Source organism: Arctopsyche grandis, chromosome 6, assembly GCF_051622035.1.
Source record: "Arctopsyche grandis isolate Sample6627 chromosome 6, ASM5162203v2, whole genome shotgun sequence".
Taxonomy (NCBI): Eukaryota; Metazoa; Arthropoda; class Insecta; order Trichoptera; family Hydropsychidae; genus Arctopsyche; species Arctopsyche grandis.
The window spans coordinates 30128738-30151276 of record NC_135360.1 but is presented as its reverse complement, the minus strand read 5'-3'; the positions used below and the strand labels follow the sequence as shown (position 1 = coordinate 30151276).

The 22539-nt window shown below is 32.6% G+C and overlaps 1 protein-coding gene across 1 annotated transcript in view; it reads right to left on the bottom strand.

Annotated features, from left to right (window-relative positions):
- Positions 1-22539, bottom strand: part of slo (calcium-activated potassium channel slo) — a 158048-nt gene that overhangs the window by 25841 nt on the left and 109668 nt on the right. Inside the window, exons 2-9 of the mRNA XM_077433937.1 lie at positions 16372-16433; positions 14167-14263; positions 13611-13722; positions 13312-13463; positions 12974-13141; positions 10342-10433; positions 2450-2560; positions 46-151 (exon numbers count right to left, since the gene is read on the bottom strand). Coding sequence (XP_077290063.1) covers positions 46-151; positions 2450-2560; positions 10342-10433; positions 12974-13141; positions 13312-13463; positions 13611-13722; positions 14167-14263; positions 16372-16433 — 900 coding nt within the window. The remainder of the gene's footprint in view (positions 1-45; positions 152-2449; positions 2561-10341; positions 10434-12973; positions 13142-13311; positions 13464-13610; positions 13723-14166; positions 14264-16371; positions 16434-22539) is intronic.

The window sequence follows — 22539 nt, the reverse complement described above, 5'->3', positions numbered from 1 at the left end:
TACACACAACAACTAAATCACGGCAGCTGCTCTTTCGTAACTGACCTTCACCCTCTGGAGGTCGATGGGATTCATGATGGTGCCCTGGAAGAATTCCACTGTGGTGAAGTGCCTCTTGAATAGTCCTTCCAGCTCCAAATCTGGCGGCTTCCTGCCATCACATTACCATTAACATTCACTACAAAGCGGTCAACTAACAGCTTTGAAGGCTATATGTATAGAAATTGATACTGTTTGACAGGTTATAAACTCAAAAATAACAAAAATAAAACAATCATAAAAATTATGCGAGTTCTATGACCTGTTGTATGAATAAATATACTCTTTGCAAAGCCTTCTGTCAATTTTTACAAACGATCCCTATCTTCGTCTACAGACTACAGCGGCGTTCGTCTCGGTGAAAATACCTCCCTTGATATGCAATGGCAGTTCGGCAAAACAGTTATGTGATATCAAAGTTACCATGCAAACAAGACATTTGCGATTTCTATTTAAAAAATGTAAATACTGAGAAATATTTGAGAAATGCAATATTGTAAAAATTCTCTAACTCATTAAGTGAAATTAAAGTAAGCGGCCTAAAGTATCGTTTCAAATTGTTTAACATAAGGATACGTTTACGATGAGCACAAAGTGAATTTGCAAAGTTGATGCGATATCAATCAACAAATACGTCGTCATAATATGTACATATATATGTAATACTGAAATAATTTACAAATTCTTGTATCGTAATAACATTGCAATTTCGCTCTACATATATATCTATGTTCACTATAAACGTATCCTTACATATTATATTCAATAGCTTTATATACATACACACATGTAACTTACACATGTTCAATTTAGTGGTTCTCAATCTCAATGGGGCAATGGTTAAATTCAAAAAAGTTAACAGAGGGGTAACAGAAAATTGGAATAATAATATACATACAATATATTTGAGTCTTGTTCAATTTCATTGTTTATGGCTTTTAAATTATTTAAATTGCTGGATTTATATACCTTATTATATGGTTTTCATTCCAAATTGACCCTTTTATATTTAAATTTGACCCTTTTTCATTTCAAATCAAACCTTTTTTATTTCAAATTACATATTTTTTATTTAAAATTTTATTATATTAGCTATATTAGTTATTATTAAAACGTGATTTTCTCGAATTATAATATTTATGATTTATGAGTTGAAATCAGATATTTTGATGTTTCCTAAATAATTTGTGGTTCGAGGCTCATTTGTCATCGGTTGAGAGACACTAAAAGAATGCATTAAATTTTAGAAATATTGCATTTCCCATAATAAAATACAAATTCAAATGTACAAAGCCAATATTTGCTCAATCAAAAAGTATGATAATGTTTGTAATTGAAACTTAAAAAAAATGTATATGAAAAAAATAGATTTTCAATCCTACAGAAGTGAATTATAACATAATGATTTACACATAGATTATGTTTATGTAAAAAAAAATTAAAAAATTAGAAAAAATACAAGGTTTTATAAAATATTGTGTTTAAAATGACTGCCGTGCTAGTATCATTTTGCCATTGTTTTGTTCAACGCCTAACCTTGACACGTTCAAGGTCGACAGCGTTCATCATCGTACCCTGAAAAAACTCCACAGTGGTGTAGTGACGCTTCAGTAAGCCCTCCAGCTCTAAGTCCGGCTCTTTCCTGAAATTTCATGTCCCGAATTGAACCTTGCACATTCTACATAGGCATAAAATTTCGCTTTTCGCTGATAAAATAATCATAGCTGAAAGCTCAACATATTCATTGCACCTACTCATCAAGAGGATGAACCACATAAAATACTTAGACTAGAAATACATCAATAATTCACGGAAGAAGGGGGTTAGTAGTATTTTAAGATTTGCTTAAGTTAATATTTTGATATTGGGTTATTATTGAAATTAAAAATATGTGGGTAAAAGTAAATTTGTTTGCAAAATTGAACAGCTACTTCATAGAGCTCTTTCTTCAGCAAAATATTTCATCCTTTTCTGGAAATGTCATAGATATTTTATCAACAAGTATGCATATAACTAACCAAAATATATAACTACATACATATATTTAATAATGACAAGTTTAAATTTAATAAATAGCTTGTAAAAATAGGCTAATTATAGTGGAAAAATGTCAAAAGTACAAGTATTGGGGTAAAAGTAGTATACATATTCTCTATTTTTAGAATGACGTACAGGACCTTAACACAAAATAGTAAAAAGCCTTGTAAAATGCAATTGTTTTAGAAGATTTTTCTTTACACCATTTGCAAGAAATTAAGGTCGAAACAATTGATATTGATAAAAAAATTCCAGAAATTTATATACATATGTATAATAGATATTTATTCTTAATATCGTAATGACGTAGAAAATTGGGTACATTGTGAAAATGTTATGAAATATATGTGTATTAATAAATCAAAGATTATACCTGTGTAAAAATACAACTTCGACGTCGACATCTTCTCTGTCTTCATGAAGAAAGTCTTTCAAAAAATGACTCACTGATTCGTACGTTATATGTCCACACACCACAATGTGCCTGGTAAACATTTTTAATTACGTATAAGCTTTGTATGCAATTATAGATTCAAGTCATAAATATATACACAAATGTAAATTTAGAGATAAGGATTTCAGGTCTAATACAGGCATGCGTTTTGTCTTAAACAACGTACAACTTCATGATGGAGCTAGGATAAATTAATATGAATTAATTCAACACGTATGACTTTTATAGCAATTACAATATTATCAATTTGTGATTATTATCAATGATAAATTTAAACATACGCACCTTAAAACATTACTGTAGCACCGTTAAATTTACCGCCAAAAGCGAAAAGTTTGTATTGTTAAATTTAGCATCAAAAATTATCCATTATTACGAAAAATTCAAAGAAAACACAAAAGGGGGTTGTATTAAATTCAATCGGGTCCTTTTCAAGTCTCAATTGAATGGGGCTTGAAAATTTTAAGGTGATATTAGTAGTTTGTTTACCATACAATAAAATCCACGATGAAATAGCAACCAGCTCCAGCATCTTTTCACATAATAGAACATAAAATGATAACGTCATGCTAATATTGCAAACATACATACATACGTATATGCAAACACACTTAGATTACACAGAAGTGTGTGGGTGTGTGTTTGTGTATGATTAATTTGAAGTGAAAATTGAAATACAATGTTAGCATGAAGAAAAAAAATAGTACACATTTGTAATCTAAATAAATACATATCTAACAATACAATATAAGGTAAAAATATGCTACAATTGTAATGGATGCAAATAGTGGGTCGGTTTTACCAACTCATGTGGCGTGCAAATTCGGCTGCCATGCAAACTATTTTAGCAGGCTAAAATGTTTTGATATATTATTCTATTATTATAAAAAATTTCTACACTTACGTATTAAAAAGTACCAATAAAAAAAATGAAAAAAAAAGTAAAAATAACATAAAATGATGATAACTGTTAAAAACCTCTGATGGGAACAAAAGTTGAGTTGATCATGATATTGGGGGATGCTTGAGGTCTGGCGATACCAGAAGCAGTTTAACTCGGTAAGACCAAACTTGATCCATCATAGATACTTGTCCAAATCTAAAGACAACGCAATGAACCTACGACTTAGGTCTAAAATGTTTGTATTTAGTGTATATATAAATATATGGTATATAATAATAATATTAAAAAGTAACTACAGCCGAAACTGCTAGCTGCTATTAATATAATATGTAAAAAATATCATGTCCTAAATGCACACAGCCTTGCCACGCTCTATTGTCTCGTAAGATGGTTACAAAATAACTAGTAGTATTATTATTATTACGCTCAAAACATTTAACTGCAATATAGTTATATATATATAATATTAAAATGATATCGGAATGATAACAGTATACAACGTGCAGGTTTGACAGACAATCTCTTTTACATTCAAATATATATCAGACTACGATCACGTCACAGCAGTCTCAAACGTGACTAAAATATTAAAATAAAAAATTAAATATATATAGATATATATTTGGTTAATCAACATGTAACCTATTACTTCCAAAATCAGAACAAGCTACAGAAAAATAAGAAGAACGTTGTTCATATGTGTACAATCATTCCAAATGTACAACATTCCTCTGAAAGGTATGCTAAAAATCACCTAAATGGGAACAATCACAACACTAAATCTTTCAATGACACCATTTACGAACATTTATAATACACATTTTGAATGTATTTGTATTTATATAGTTCTCGTTTGTCCAATATATTATAATATATATGCAGGTATATATATATATAGATATATTATTCTTTTTTGTAAGGATTAATTCCTCTTTCGTAAAACAAGTGTCGACAAAGAAGCGTGCTAGGAAGAGATAGAGAAAGAGAGTAGAACAGAGGAGAAAGGTTTACAGTTTTGTCACAACACGAAACACAAACAGGAGGTAGCAGAGGTGCCGGGAGTCACGCTCACCTGCGTCCCCGCTCGTTCTTCAGCGTGCCGCCATACTTGGGCCTAGTCCCGATCAAGTCAATTATCTCTGGGATACAACTCGCAAATATCGCCTACACGCCGACAGACAAATAAGACATACACATTTGGTGATTCACTGGAGGCACACCCGACCATGGGGTGCGGGGCCGAGATGCCTAACTGGTGGGCATCGGGCATCTCGGCCGGGACAGTGGGGAGTTAGAACAGACAAACAAAATCAATTAGAACACATTAACATAACAGATAATAAAGGAAATTTTCAGATGGTGTGATCAGTTTTTTTTTTTTCACTTATCCCCGGCTACCTGTCTCTCGCACATTCGCTCGCATAGTTCATTTTACTATCTCGGTTCGATTAGATCAGATCAATCGGTGGTGAGTATAAGTGAGTGAGTGAGCAAGTAAGGAAGGACACGCGACCTTCCAGAGTTCGGCGGCACTGGCTGTGTGTGTTTCTTGGGACATGGTGGTGCTGGAACTAGCGCTACTGCGTGGCGGCAAGGCATCGTGTGCAAGCAAAAAACATATCAAAAAAACGAAACGACACTACTCATTTACAACATTACAGTATTGCCTCTCAAAATATATGATAGAAATCTCAAATAGGAAAAAACTAGATGTACAAAAATTTAGAAGGGTGTGACGGGCTGCGGGTATAACTATATGTCTGATGAAGCGCACAAACCGCTGGAGTATAATAAATACATAATAACAATGTGCAAGGTGGGGCGGAGACAATCCCACGGTTAGTTACTTGAAAATGAACACTTTGATTGAATAAAACCTGAACAAAAGCATTATGCTGCACTCATTTTGTGAAGGTTAAGTGACACGGAGCAAACTTTTCAAAGTTCTCGGGCATAAACCATCATCATATCATTGGAATATCTGAAATGGTTCGGTTGGATGCACACCCATATGTTGCCTGGCCTCCACGCTGGCCTGATCTATGCATTTGATCGACCCCAAACTGTCCGGGAGTTGAAGGATAACATCCGAGCGATGGACTTGGTTTGCTTTCATTCGATCAAGGTGTTCATTTGCGAGATACTAATCGTCAGATTGTTTCCACCCCACCCTGTCTAAAAATATGGGTGTGGAGCCGCTCTCGCTGCGGATGTCGTACTGGTGATGGATTGTTCAGGACATGGGAGTGGAAGCACAAAGGACCGATGAGGGATTTCTAGTCCTTACTGAGCATGCGCCATGGCACCAAGAAACCAACACTAGTAAAAAGGTAATATATATATATAATATATAAGTAATATTGCAAAAACAAACTCTGCATTCAACTCAATCAACTCTTGTTATATATATATATTTATATGTAATATATATATTATATTAAAAAAATAGAGTTAGAACCAAATGAAAGTGGACTTAGCAAGTTTTGGGTCAGCTCTCGGTGACATAAGGGATTCGCTCTGTAGAGGGCTCCTCCTTTAAGTCACCAGGAAGACCCGTGGCAGCGCAAGCATTAGTTGTGTTAAGTGAAGGAGCGCGGAAGGGCGGTACCTGCGGCGTATATCCTTGGAGTACTTCCCGCCGTACTTGTTCCGCTGGGCCGCCAGCTCCGTGATTTCGGGGATCCAGCTGGCGAACACAGCCTACCGACACCCAGCACTTACTCAACCATCATGCCAGTGGCGGCTCGTCCCTATGGGCTGTGGGGCTGCAGCCCTCCCAGTATATATATATATATATATATATATATACACAAATGCTATTTTTGTTTGCATTCGGTCACCGTTACGGTACGGTCAACAAGCTACTACAGCCCGATTAATCTCTGCAGCCCTGCCACTGTGAATTCCCACGAGCCGCCACTGCATCATGCCTCAACCATTAGTCGCCGTCCGCCCGACTAACACCGCTCATACACTAACCAGTACGCCTACTCTACTATGTATAGGTACCTATACATATGGCACTTTACGCCTAACTTCTCTTATTTGGCAATTAAAATCAGTTACAGTATATACTCAAAAATATTGTCAAACTTTCTCAAAAGCGATATCACTGACGGCTGACATGTAGCAGGCGACCCGACCGCAAGCGTGGAAGCTTCTCTCAAATTAAACACATACTTTATGAAATATTTATCGCATCTGAAGTACCCAATCCATACCCAAAAAGTTCAAAACCAAGAAAGTCAAAATGCGAAAATCTATTAATCGGATGGGTGCAAATAGGGGACGTTTTACTTTACTAGAATTTCAACTTCCCCGCCAGTTAAGCGGCCGGGTTTAACATAATGAAGGCGAAAGCAGTACTTAATACATTTTAGGAAATGCGTACGTGCGCGCATAAACTTTTTTATTGTCTGCGACATTTTGAAAAAAAAAGTATTAAAATTAAAACGTTATTTGCGCACCAAATTAAAGGCTTCTGAAATTCCTGTCATAAATATATAAGCTCTGACCAATAAGTGCAAATATATGGAGCTTCTCATTTGGTAAATAATGAGCGCTTTTTGCACAAATGAACGGCTTTTTTCCTTCAGAAAGTGATTTAGCTTTCATAATCTAATTAGATTGGTATATAATGGACCGGCCTTCTCAGAAAAGTCATTTGATTAGTTAATACATTTAATTTGACAGAAAACTATAAAAATTATATAAATATTAAGTATTCCAGTAGCCGCCACATAACGTGGAAGATCTTTCAGTAAACGTCAAACAGTCAAAAGTTACTTAATACCGTCAATGGCTTAGGACAGACTATAATTTGTGTGTTCTTTGTGTAATACATTTTTTTTAAATTTAGGCAGAATTGTTGGGATTCTGATTTCGTATGATATACATATATAGGTATACGTCATGAATGTATAATAGATAAGTTTATTAATTTTGTACAAGGACACAAATTTGTATAGGACCAAAGTGATTCAAATTATCACTTCCGTTCATCCACTCAAATTACAAGAATTTGTGCTAAAGTCATAAATGGTGAACATAAACTCTAATAAATTTTCAGAATGTCTGAAAAAAATATAGAATCTGGCTGGACCCGGTCCTCGTGGTACTTAAAATATTCCAATTTGGCCCTCGTCCTAAAAAGTTTGGAGAAGCTTCTGCCTAAAGCGTAAATAGACAAAGCCTACGAATAAATGTCCACTAATGGGGACCCTCACAGAAGTCATTCGAAGCTTTCTTCTAATAGGATTTCCTCATTTTGACTTGACTTCTTGATTTAGATGCCTCCCTTGAAATACAACATCGTACATATGTATGACTAAGTTTCATTTACAGACATTGAACTTTATTAAAACATTTAGATCACATGAAGTGGATGTACTTAAATCAAATCTGGTCTCAACCAGACGACATCACATTGCATAAAAGTCACCGATTAATTGCTTTGTTGATTCATTTTGATGGTGAAAAGTTATCACTTTCGGATGATTGCCTATAAACGAAGCTGTGGTAATTATACGTCCAATATTATATTCCACATAAAATTACAATGAATTAAAATTTCGGATACAACAAAGATTTTTAATTGTCAATATTAAAATATGTATTTTATTTGAGAAAAACTTCCACGCTAGGTGTTGGGTCACCTTATACAATAAAAAAGCTATGTCAGAAACAAAACTGATGGCTGATGTTCTAAACTTTTATATATGTAATAATCGTCTTAAAAATTTCGATTTAAAAATGTAAAAAAAAAATAAAATCTATTTAACTGAGACTATGCGCATTAAAAATACTATGCTTTTTCAGTTATAACTGGCGTAGCATTTTATTTCTACAAGGCTGTGTGGCAATGAGCATGATATGTTTGGCTGTAGTGAGTCATCGTAGGTTCTTACGTTGTGGATATTATATTATAATGATTGTGTAAATAATTTATATTTTAGAAACCATTTTTATATATGTATGTATATAATATATAATACATGGGAACCAACTAAAGGTTGGTTTTAAGCAGTTGATCATCGAAAACGTTCACTTTTTAGTCAGTCAATGTTAATCAAATGATTTGAATAATATTTAACAAATTTTCTGTATACTCAAAGAAGTTTAAAGAAAACTTGCTAAGGTTAAATTTGACCGTTCAGCACTATGTGATCAACTTTTCAAAAGCCAACTTTCAGGGTAATGCATAAACACTATTCGATATGCCGTACCGATTTGGCAAATTTAGAGTAAAATCATGAATATACATAGGAACAAAATTTCACAATATTAATACAAATATACCAAATCGGTTCAACAAATTGGATGGCGTGATGCTTGTATTATGTATACCCATATTTTATAGAGACAAAAAAAAACAAAATGAAAATTAAACAGACCAGGACATGATAATAAAAAGGAAAAAACAAAATAAAACAATAATGTGCTGTTATTATAATATAAATACTACATTGAATCAGAGTCTTAAATCTGGATATTAAGTAATAGTGTGGATTACAAAAGGCGTGTACAAAAAACTAAAGTGACCAACTAAACTAGCGAATATCTTTTGGCGAAATCACATAGGAAAGAACGCGGCACATGTTTTTTTTTAGTTACTTTTAAACACGTGGCATGCCTTGCACATATTCATGGCACGCCCAGCACACACCGTCCCAAAATCACTCCCTGGAGTGTTTTTGGTAAAAATTTATCCTCGCTTGACAGCGATCGATAACGGTGTATCCAGTGGCGTGCGTTGAAATTCTCTCTCTTTTTGTCGTACAGCCTTACTTAATGTGCACGAACAGGATACAAGAGGAACAGCCTGTTCCTCTTGTATCCTGCTCGTGCACATTAAGTAAGGTTATACGACAAAAAGAGAGAGAATTTCAGCGCACGCCACTGGGTGTATCCCATATTTGGAGCCAACCACACGACGTGCCGTTCTTCTCTGTGTGATTTCGCTCTTAGGCTCACGCGTCGACGACCCCATTGCTATACAGAGCTCAACGCGCGAGTAAAAGATGTTCTCTGGTTAGACCTCTTGCGCACTGTCGACCGGTCGACGGGCGACTGGTCGTCGACGACTAATTTATACAGTCGCTCACTGTGTGAAGATCCAATCGGTCGCCTGTGCGATACAGCGACTAGCTGGCCGTTCAGGCGACCGGCGACCTAGTGCGACCCATCTAAGGGCCGGGCCGCACCGTGCGACTTGCGAGCGACTTGGTTGAGGGCGACCAGACCAATGCGTGCAGGTAGATGGGACATGCCACACCCGTCAACTTGTTTGTCGCACACATTTCCATACATTTTTTCGTGTCGCGCAACTAGTCGGCCGACAATGTTGCACGGTGCGGCCCGTCCCTAAGACCGTGTAAATTACAGTCGACAGTGCGCAATAGGGCTTAGTTTGTCTCTCAACTGTTGCATGCATAACACTGACAATAACAGCTTTTTAAATGGTTGGCTTGCAAGATGAGAGAGTTGTTGAAGCGAGTGGCTAAAACATACTGTCTGCATGTTGCTGCGCCGGAAACGAAAATTAGAAAGAAGGCAATACAAAGAAAGACTATGTAATTAGGTAGGCAGAGAAAATAGAGTTTTTCTGATAGACACCCGCACTGATATCGCATGTCCGAAGGCATTGATATACTAAAGTGTACGGGTGAGTAGATAACGCAAGACATCTGACGCGACTGATGCCGCCGTTTTGCTTTGACCAGCAACACTGTCGTATATCAGAGTCGACGGTGAGCCGTGCAACAAAGTCTCGCATTGCATGTGGCGATTTGCAAGGATTACAAGCCTTTCTGTGGCCCTAGAGGCGCGGATGTGCGATGCGAGACGTTTGCACGGATCCGTTGTTGGCTTTGATTATAAAACATGTGTGCAGATCGAGTTTCAGTACCTCTTTCCATGTTCGCGCTTCAGCTCGCCACTGTACTTGGACCTACTTCCTACCAGCTCTATAATCTCAGGGATGCTACTGGCAAACATTGCCTGCAATAGATAGTGGTGTTAATACTCGCAGGCTTTTTATTTAGGTTTTGAAAGTTTCACCAAATTTTTTTTTTTTTTTTTGAAAGATAAGACTATACAAAAAGCCGAATCGAAAGAAAGTGAAAACAAATTCATATTACTGTTTGACCACCTACAGACAATGTAAATATTTTGCATATGGTGCTATTTTCAAAAAAAAAAAAATCTATAGTACATACAAAAAACAAAACTTTACTTTTTCTTTATATATATGTATATATATACTATAAATATATATGTATGTGTATATTAAAAGAAAAAAATAAAATCATATCCACAAAATGTATTCTCAAGCAAAAGCAGGCAAAAAATTATAGCCAGGCACTTTTTAAATTTTAATATAAATAAAAGCATGCATAAATAATATTTACATAATGTAAAAGTTTTCTTTTAAATGATAAAATAGGATTTTTTTTTAAATTCTTGGTGTATAAAATAAAATTATTGAAATGCAGATAGCTCTATTACAATAATCCTGACATGTATTATTGTTATGTATAATGATATTAGTTACACAAGTGTGTTATAAAAACTGTGAGGAACCTATCTGACTCACTGTCCGAACTATCCTGCTCTGCAACTATTGGCCCAATGACCTGAGACGAGAACGGTTTAGTGGAACGAAATAGCCATGACCAATGCTCATTCTTAAATTGCCAACTTAACGTTTTATTCAGTCTAAAACTATTATTCAACCTCATATTTGAAACATTACATCGGAATGAATATAAGGGCGTACGAATTTTCATTTTCACATTAAATATAAAATATTTCTTAAAATTTATGCAACAAAATAAAACAGTGTACTATCAGAATTGTATAAAATATAATATATTGATGAATACCTCCCTGATTGGGTTAATATAGAAATATTAAATTGTCAATCAGAATTTTTTTTAATAGAAATGTATTGCAAAGTTAAAGATTATTGTTTTTAATAAAAACATTTTAAGTAAGTATTAATTTAAAAATATTAACATTTTAGTATATCAGGGAGGTTACAAAAATATGAGCATATTAAAAAAATTCTTTAACTTTCATCAAAAATTAAACTTTACTTCGTTTGATATAAAAATAATGGTTTAAATTTAAATTTACACTGGATTATTTTTTATTTAAATTATAAATAAATTCAGCAAAGTAAGACAAATTGGCAAAATTAATTTATAAGGTTGAATGTTGACTATAGTTTTCATCTAATCTTTTTATGAAAGTTTTTGATAAAAATTTTGTATGGGTAAACAATTTAACTCAATGATTTTATTTAAAAAGAATACACCCGTACTTATATACGTAAAATCTAGTCATGGAATTGTATGGAGATCTTTTAAAGAGCTTTTATTTCAAGAGATTCATTCAAACTTATGATATATGCGTTCATACTTCATTCTCATACGTTTTGTTGATGGGAAATTTTTAATTAGAAAAAAATAACGATTTTGAAGAATCGAATGGTAAAAAGTTATGTGTCAGTATGCATGTACGATTAGAAAAAATTAAAATAAATCATCGAAAGCGTTTTGATAAGATTTATAGCAAAGCACTAGATAAGAAATGTAATTAGTGTTTTGTGGGGTAAATATAATTAATAAGAAAAGTATTAAATCATAAAAATATAAATAAAATACACTAAAATTATGTTTCAATCGACTGAACTATTGAATTCAACAAATAGACACTTGCCTTTTCACAGTACATTTAATAACATTTTGCATTTTATGATAAGTCTGAAACTCATTAATTAACTGTCACAATTCGTTCAAATTTCATTCCCGATAGTAATTTTGGTTTAACAAATAAAATAAAAATTACAATTACCCACATAATAATACATCAGCTTAAAAGCTATTCTATTATAATTAAACTAAACATTGTGATTTCACATGAATATAAATAATTAATTTAACTGACTACTTGATGTTGATTGTCTCGTCATTGCATTGCAATTGCTTTATGCGAAAGCTAAATTGATTAGTGAATATGATTTCAAATTGCACTCAAATATTTTGCAAAGCTTCATTTTTAATCCCTCCATAGAATATGCATAAAAATAAATCCATTCACACTAATTTACCTAGTATGTCAATATGCAAGGTGATCCGTTAAAATAGAAACCCATATTGTGAAAGCAAATATTTTAGAATAGCATAATAGTTTTGACATGTTGCTGATTTGAAAATGGATGTTTCTCAGTGCCGGGTATGAATATGGTTTACTCAAGTTTGCCTTACCGTTCTTCGGATTGCATACATATCTGTTATAATGTTTCAATTTAAACTGATCACCATTATTTAGGTAGAGCTATGGTAATTTTTTTAAATGAGAAATGAATAATGAAATCATAAGAGTAACTAAAATAAAAATATTGACATATGGATGAAACAACATAAAAAAATAGGGAATTTAAAAGGAAACTAAAGTCAACATTCAATACCTTCACAAACATTGCCACAAATATGACTTAATTACTTGAAAATATGAAAAATTGAAATATGACTTACCAAGCCAACAAGGAGGAAAAATACCAAAAACGTTCTTCCAAGAACAGTTTGGCAATAAACATCACCATAGCCCACCGTAGACATAGTTACGATGAGGAAGTACACGCAAGTCCAATACGATAATTGTTGGGGGTTGTTGAATTCCAGAGGATCCCCAGAATTCTCCAACTAATATCATATGTAAATAAACAATAAATAACAATCACCAAAGACTTTTCGAGACAATTCTCCGAGAGTTTTCAATGAACATTTTGAATTCGATAGAGCTAAGAAGCTTAAGAATTAGTGCTTGTATTGAATTGTATTGAAATTTAAGCATTATCAAACTTTAAACATACCAAGTGAATAATGCCAGCTGCCGTCAACCATACCGATATAAAAATGGAGACTAGCTGTGCTAGACGGATTGAACTGGATGTCTTCAAGATGTTTAGATATTGTAGGATATCAGGCACAGTCATCAAGCGTAGGGCTCGAAGAAATCTCAGTCCTGAAGGTTTATTAAGTTTTGTTATCCGTTTGCTTTCATACAACGTACAAAGCTCAAACATCATTGTATACAAAAAAAAGTATGTTGTGAAATTGAATTACATATGTTGAAAGCTTTTATAAAATGAAAATACAATGAGGATCTTACCAATCCATGTTCTATCAAGATATATCGATACAAAGGAAGGGGGTATCGTAAAATAATCTACGAATGAATACATTTCGAGCATGAACCATAATTTGTCACTAGCTGCTATAAACTGAAAATAAAATAAACAATTTTATAACGACACATATTTTATTAATTTATAATGTAATAGTTGATTTGTTAAAATTTCAATTGCACATTCAAATTAACAACTAAAGCAACGTCGATACGGCGACACACATTTATGTTTGATTGGACAACTTATTTTTATTCGATCTACATACACTTTTCCTATAAATTAAACCAATTTAAGACGAACAGATACTATCACACATTGGATGATCATCATATCTGATATGCAATGTAGATTAATTGTAAAAAACAGGGAATCTATTTACCAAGTTAATCATAACAACTATTCATGCAACGATAATCGTCAGAGGTAGTTAAAAACTCAACCACTAAAATCATCAATAATAATGAAAGGGTTTCAAATTTTTTTTATCGATTAAATTCTCATCAAAGGAATAATTAAGGAAATGTCAAATACACTTACTCGTATAAAAAAGTAGACCATAAAAAATATGTTAAAGGCAAGGTCGATTTGCTGCGTAATGTTGTTGCTCCATTTCTGACATCGCTCTACCTCTTCACTGTAACAAAATGAAAAGTTTAAATTACAAACGTAATCAATGCTATTTGCAAGGATTTATTTTATATATTTCATTTCATTTTTACCATAGGTGCCAAAATAGGTTTCCCCAAAGTGACACCTATGGTCAAACGCATATATGTATGTAAATACTAAACACACTCTACTAATATTTAAAAACGGAGGGAGAGGAGGAGGAGAATTAGGAGGAGGTCCTACGTATCCCGCATTTCTCGTCAAGCTCATATGAAACGTAGTACTACTTGACCCGCTTAAGCTATATTAATTAAGACATAGATATATTGACAGATATATACACAGCTATATAGTCTCCTGCTAGAATTTTTAGATTTTTCTAGCTTATTTCTTGTAATTAATTCTCAATGGATCCAATAAATTGGTATCCTTCTACTTAGTTTCTCGCATATTCGAGTTACTAGCATCTTGAATTTGTTGAATCTTATAAAATATGCTCCCTGCATAATGTATTTCTTACGAATTTGCTGTGTATCAAAAATTTTGTTGCTTGTCCATAGATGTCTCTATTGTACATATGTACTGCTTTGAAAAATTCTTAGTGATTATGTACAAAAATAATCTATAAAATGTATAAATAATATATAAAATGTCTCGAATTGGGGGGTAATTCCTGTCATGGCACATATGATGTATGTGATAAAAATAAATCGAATAATTTATACATTCCGGCCGGGATTTGAACCCTCAACCTCTCTACTGGTAAACAATGGCTTAAAGTGGAATATGCTGTTTGGTTATATGTATATTACTAGAAGAAATGCTAGAGAAAATATATTACATAAAATCTAGGGAAATATGTAGATAGTCTAGAAGAAATGCTAGAGAAGATATATTACATTCAATCTAAGGTAATAGATAGTCTAGTAGAAATGTTAGAGAAGATATATTACATACAATCTAGGGAAATAGATAGTAAGAAATGTAATCAAGGTGGTATATTTATCAGATTGAAAGGTTAAAGTGGCTGCAGGTGAGCTTTTAGATTGACGAATAAATAGAAGGTATGATAAAAATTCTGAAATGATATCAATTTACCGTAAAATTTGATAAACCGGTAAACGGTAAATGATTTTCCTACTTCCGGTATACCGGTATTTCCCGGTATACCGGTATTTACCGGTAAATTAAATAAGTTTTTCTTTCGTGAATTACATGAAGTTACTTTTCCTAAAAATGTTAATCTAGATTAAATTATAACTAATTAAAAATAAATCTCAGGTGAATAATGGCATGTAAACGCATTCAATTTAATTCGTGTATTAAAAAATTTTTATTTTTAACCAATCATATTTATTTATTTAAAGTTTGGACCATTTGAAAGTTTCGATTATAATTGAAACAACTGTCTGACCGCATTTATTACGATTTGGTTGGTCTGTCTTTCCAGTAAAATTGTCAATTTGAAATTGCTACATTTAATACTGAAAAAAAAATCCAGATAATCTAATCCACAATACGCCATTCGTCTCGATTTTCAATGTTGTACATATACTATGCAATAATATGCCTGTATATGTACTTAATTCGATATAATATATGTATCATTTTTATCTCTTATCCGATCGTTTTCATACTTTGCCATATTGCTCATTTTTGCCATCAATATAAGTAAATGGAGCCTCCGCCATTACGATGGTGCAAATATATCGTGTAAGTCGCGTTTGTAATTTTCCCGCCGACATTCTATTTGACGTTTACGGTTGACGTTTGTTTGTTAGTTTTAAACATAGATGGCGATAGTAAAAAAAATTATTGGTGTTTTTATTCAAAATAATATTTTTTTTATACAGTGCTAAAGGGATCATTCCGACAAAGAAAACAATAAGTTTTTATTTTTAGATGCTATCAATGGACCTTGTAATTTATAAATTTTTGTCAACAATATTCTAATGGCATTTTGTGCCTGAAAAAGACACGCACTGACAAATAATTAATGGGATTCTTCAAAGCTTCTACAAAACCCAGAACAATGTCACCTTCCTAAGTATTTAAAATAAATTATGGATAGTGAACGGTAAAAGGATGACAAAGATATACACTATTAATCAAAATAATATAATTGAAACTCACCTTGACGCATCAATGAAGTAGATAATAAGCGAAGCTATGCTCAGAATGAACACCAACACCACCTGAAAAGAAAACCGGAACAAATTAAATAACCGTGCAAATAGGAAAATTGCCCAATAAATGTATGTACATATGTATAATATATTATTATAAATATACATATATGTACATATGTATATAAATACGTTAATCAGTGTGTGTGTGTGTGTGTGTATGTGTGTGTCCGAACGCTTGCTGAACATAATTAATGAATCGATAAAGAGCCTAAACTTTGTATAAATTCATTCGTCGAGACTTGCCGCGGTATCGAACCGGTGAACCCGCAATCGAACACAAATATCCTCTTATAGGTATATCTGAGTTCGGCAAGCTAACGCCATCGTCCAATATTCAAACAGTTTTTTTTAAACATCAATTGAAATATTTTCCTTCTCGACATATAAAAATAAGTAATTATAATAATTTTATTTAGCGAGGGCTTGAATCATTTTTTTTGTTTTCATACTAAACAATTGAATATACATATATTTTGAATTGAAATTTTGAAATTAATTTATATTTTAACGATTTTAAAAATTAAAATTAATTCCAGATCGCGAGATCGAACCTACGCCCGCAAGACCAAAGCACAATCGCAGACCGATCGACTACAATTCGAATAGAGAAAGTGCTCTAAATATCTTTAATATTCAATAATTTATAATTCAGCAGCATAGCTCGGTCGTTAAGCTTCTGCCTAGCAGACCACGATTGAAAATAATTTTTCAGTCCATCTGTAGTGCTGCTGGTCAGACCTTGATATTTGTGACAGGTCAATCGTTTCCTACCAGAGTTTGCCAATTTTCTCTGATTTCATTGTTGTAACGGTTCCCGATTAAAAACTGGCTAAAACCTTCCTACCTACAATGTCACCACTATTTGAGTATGATTAATGTACAATAAAATTTATGTACAATTCATAGATGTCTCGTTAATTTGCGAGTTTTCAGTGTCTTGTAATTCAGCGACTTGTATAATAAAAATGCTGTATTATTTGTAATTGGCCAGGAAGGCGCACTGGAGTCTACCTGTAAGGCCTTCCTGGTATAAAATGTAATAAAATAATATTCAAGGTTGTGTGGTCAATGACCGGGGTTTTGTTTATACATAATTGTGGGTATTGGGTTTTATAAATTTAACATACAAAGCTCCATAAATCTTTTTGCTTACGTCACGGGATGTAAGAATACGTACTTTTCATATTATCCGATTACGATTCAGATTTCGACTTCGATGTTGATTTCGGGTTTTATAATTTTATTATTTGTTTTTATTGCATAACCGATTCCCGATGTATGTTTCAGTTCCAATTCCGATTAACTTTATTTTAGATCATGTATCAATCCGAAAGCACCCATTGAAATTCCAACGGGCATAAAACTAGTATGTATATAAACACAATAGTTGAAAGTTAAGGAGCCCCTCATATAGTACACATTATTCAGCTTGATTGAATACGAAATGGGAAATTAATGTACCGGGAGGGGGATAACTTTAAATTATTTTGTGATTTATATGGACAACATCTGGACAGTAATAGCGCGGGCTGGGCCCCGTACTCCAGGTCAAATATGTTAAGTTTTATTGGCAAACTTTGAAACGCAATCACAGCACTCCGAATGTGCCCAACCATTGTGAAGTTTGGCCCTCCCACGGGTTAGACCCACACCCACACCCATACCCAGACCATAACCGCCGGAATTATACGCTTTCGGATACTTGGACATTATGTATACAATATCCTTGCCGTAATAACGTCAGCGGAAAGCTCCTCTTTCGTTGTTTTGAGCAAGGTTTCATCAAAAATATCCTTTCGGAGGCGAGTCGAGTCAACGCACAGTGTGGCCGGTTGCAGATCTGCCTAGACATTCACGATTTTAATATTTTCTGAAAAACATATACATACATAGGCACATGGTTGAATATCTATAGATTGAACAAAAAATGTTCATAAAACTGTATTTAGTCGCGTTAAAAGTTTGTCAAACTTGATCAAAATTGTGACTGATAGGCAACGAAGTAGATTTGTACTGGGTGCGTTTGTAACTTCCAGATTAGGGTATCCGAACATGTACCCCCGGACACATACCCCCAGTCAAAAACCCCCTGGACATTAGCCCCGGAAAAACACCCCCGCCATCGATAAAAATTGTTTAAAAATAGTAATAAATAATTAATAATTAATAATAAAGTAAAGTAATAAATTAAGTGTGGTAGAGCATATTGAATTTCAATTTATATACAATTTTTAATTTCAATTTATTGTTGTAAATAGAATAAATATCAATTTAAAAGAATTTTAGTCACCAGTTAGCGTTTGCGTTCTGCGGTATTTAAAGTAAATTTTAATAGAAGTATATATTTTTCTTTCTCTCGTTTCTTTTATAATACATTCCCTTTTTTGTTGTTTTTTATAATTTGTAATTATTATTATTATTATTATTAGTTGTTTGTGTACATATATGTTTTGTTTTTGTTATGTATAATTGATATATATTTTTTTATGTATAATTGATGAGTATATTATTTTCGTTATGTATTAATTTATGTTTAATTGTTATTTTGTTTTTTTTGTGTTATATTTTTTGACCATTGTGGCGCTTTAGGAATTCCTGTTATGCCACAATGGTCTGTTTAGAATAAAATAAATAAATGTCTAATTTCTTTAGTTATTATTTTGTTTCTTTTCTTTTCTGTTATATTTTTGACCATTGTGGCGCATTCGGAATTCCTGTAATGCTTCAATGGTCCAAACTTTAAATAAATATTATTGTTTATATATTTTTATACTATCCATGATGTAATTTGTAAAATCGAGAAAAGGAAAAGAATAAGAGATTAAACTACAATTGATATTGGAGTTTTGTATATTATTATTGCTTATTGAGTATTTATAAAGAATCTGATATATGTATTATTAATAGAGCCCGGAATCTGAAGGGGCTGTTTATTGTTCAAAGATTCTAAATGCATTGTTAATGGTTTGCCGAACCTTTTTTACAAAGGATTTACGATAATTGAACAATAGGCGGCACGTTTCCGGCCCCTTCAGATTCCGACCTCTAATTATTAATATCAGTATTTTCCTGGCTGAAATAAATTAGCATTGATACTGACTTTTTATTAAAGATACTTTCAATTTTTATCCTTGACGGGGGGGAGGGGGGTTATTTTTACGGGGGGTTAATGTCCGGGGGGGGGGGGTAAGTATCCTAGAACCCCAGATTACAGGCCAGTTGTGGTCTAATCAAAAGCTTTTGATTGAATATTACTTAAAAAGGTATGTTTCGCATATCACATTTGAGATATAAATTCAAAAAGTTGTATTTATATATGTATATCTCAAATGCGATATGCAATCAATGACATTTGAAGAATTGCTTTAGTAAGATCAAAAATGCTTGTATGCTAAAATGAGGGATTGCAATACCGATATTGATAGTACCGGTATTTGACCGAAAAAAAGTTTTTGGTACTACCGGTATTGAAAAAAGAAATACCGATAGTATTAATTTTTTTCAAATTCGTACATTTTATTTGTCGAAAATGATATCTCCACGGCTAAAAACAACGAACATGGCCGATGTGTATATTGTTTGAAGTAATAAGTTAATAATTTAATAAGTTTATGTAAGTTAATTCAACTATAAGAATTGCAAAACTTTGCTGCCACAAAGTCTTAATTTTTTGCGTTAAACTTGTATCTTTATTTTGTCAATTGCTACACCGATGAACAAATTTTGACCTTTTTTGTATAATCATTTCAAAGTAATTTTTCTAATATACGTTTGCCCACTGAATACGAAGATGATAATTTAATGTATATCAATTGCATAGTTTTTCTATGCAAAAGGCAATGCAAACTAAATTCTTTGCAGAAGTAAACTACCACTACCAGTGCATGGGTTTGTATTAAAATTTTACAATTACAATATTAATGCATCGGAAATAAATTTTAAACTTTATTATGTGCTGAAGTTTTTGATATATAGCGTTTAAAAAAAAAAATGAGCGCGTGTCTCGGTAGACTGCAAACGGCCACACTGTGCGACGACGCAAAGGGAAAAAAGTTAGATTGGAGGATTTCTCGAAGAAGCATCTCGAATCGAGATTTTGTTTGTCGGAGGAAATTGTTTGATCAGCGAATGTTGTGTTTGTCGCATATAAAAAGGGAATGTGATGGGGAGTTTCTCTGCGATTTGTTCGTCTTGTATGCAAATACATATTTATGTATGGTGTCATGGAAGAATATACATATATTATCGAATGTGATTCAAAGGAAAGCTTGTCGTCTTCAAGTTTTGGGGTATCTGATTTGAAGTTGAACGTTGAATAACTGGAGAAGTAAAATGTTGACTTGAAGCTAGTCAAAACGAAACGTAAATTTGATTTTAAACACTAAAAATATGTAAGAATTTTACTCTTTGTTCGGTTAAAGTTTTTGATGAGGTTTGATTTCATGTTATATTATTAAGATTAAAGTGTTGAAAATTAAAAAAAAAACTTTCGATTAATATTAGATGATTCATCACATATTTATGTATGTATATTTTGATTTTTAAATGCTTTTTATTATTACTAAATTATGTTCAAAATACATCTTATATCTATTTTAATAGCTATTGATCACCTGATCACTTTCTATTTTACAATTTTAATTTAATTTTGTTAGTAATCATAGTATTATATTATTCTAATGTTAATGTACAGAGCATAATAGGAAAAAGAGCTCAAAAACCTATTTAAAATTCTTATACGTATGCATATCAGCCGTTATATTATATTAGAAAGTGGTGTAAGTCCACTTTTCTTAATTTCAAGAAATATCTCGCAAAACATTAAATATAAAGTTTAGCTTTTTACAATATTTAAGAATACTGGTGGCCTGTAATACGTTTATTATGGTTTTTCGAGATTCTGGATATATCTAATTATAATAAATGATAATAGTTTGTGAATAAATCAAACAGAAATAGTATTTTTGGAACTGAAAATTGGACTTTCGCCACTTTCAAATATATCAACTTATATATTTGTGTTAGGTATCATTTCAAGTCTATATTTTTATGAGGTATTAGAAAATTTTGAATATCATTTTTGTTAGTTTCATTATAGCTATTTATCAAGTTATATACGTCATAAATAAAAAAAAACGAAATACGAAAAACACATGTCAAAATTACCCAACATTGGAAACTATTTAATATATTATTCCAATATTCGTACATATGCCTGTGACTTTTAAAACAGGGGAAAAGGTATGGACAGAAAAATATATACGTATGTATATGAAAAAATATTTTTAATTTTTGAATTATAATGTTTTGAAGTGAGGAGCATATATTTTTTTTTAATTTTTGAGCTAAAAGAAATGTTTGACGGACTATTGGACGAATGGACACTTGGCCGATAGACACTTGGCCGAACGGACATTAGTCCGACGGACACTTGGCCGAACGGACATTTCGCTGATGGAAATTTGACCGAATAAAATTTTAATTGTTTAAATTTATTGAAAATATCACATTTAATGAGGTAGATCTGATTTATGAATAACGTAAGTATTTCCAGTGAATTTTGAATAATATCGATACATAATTTAGCCAGCAGTTTGGCTTAGTGATAGCGTATATATTTTTAGCATCACTGAGGTCATAGGTTCGTGTCCTCGCCACTGCTGGTTAGATTTGGGGGTTTTGTGACTCCAAATCGATCGTTTCTCTATCAGAGTTTGCCAATTTTATCTGATCATTGCTGAAACGGTTCCTGAAAATTGGTATTAAAAAATCTAATCCTGTTGTCACAAAAATCTGCCTGTGTATAATTTGTATTAATTATACACAGTAATCTGAAATCCATAGATGTCACTATGATTATTATTTCTGATTAATTGTTATATTCTATATATTCTGATTGTATATGTATGTATTACTGTATTTCTGATTTCTGATTGTTTATGTATTTCATTAACGTACACCCGTCGCATTGGAGCAAATCTGTAATGGCGAGTGTGTATTGATTTGTGACAATAAAATAAAATAATTATCTAAATGTCCGTCAGTCTAATTTCTATTAGACCAAACGTCCATTGCCAGTTTCTTTGAATTTTAGAAAAGTGTTATTATTTGC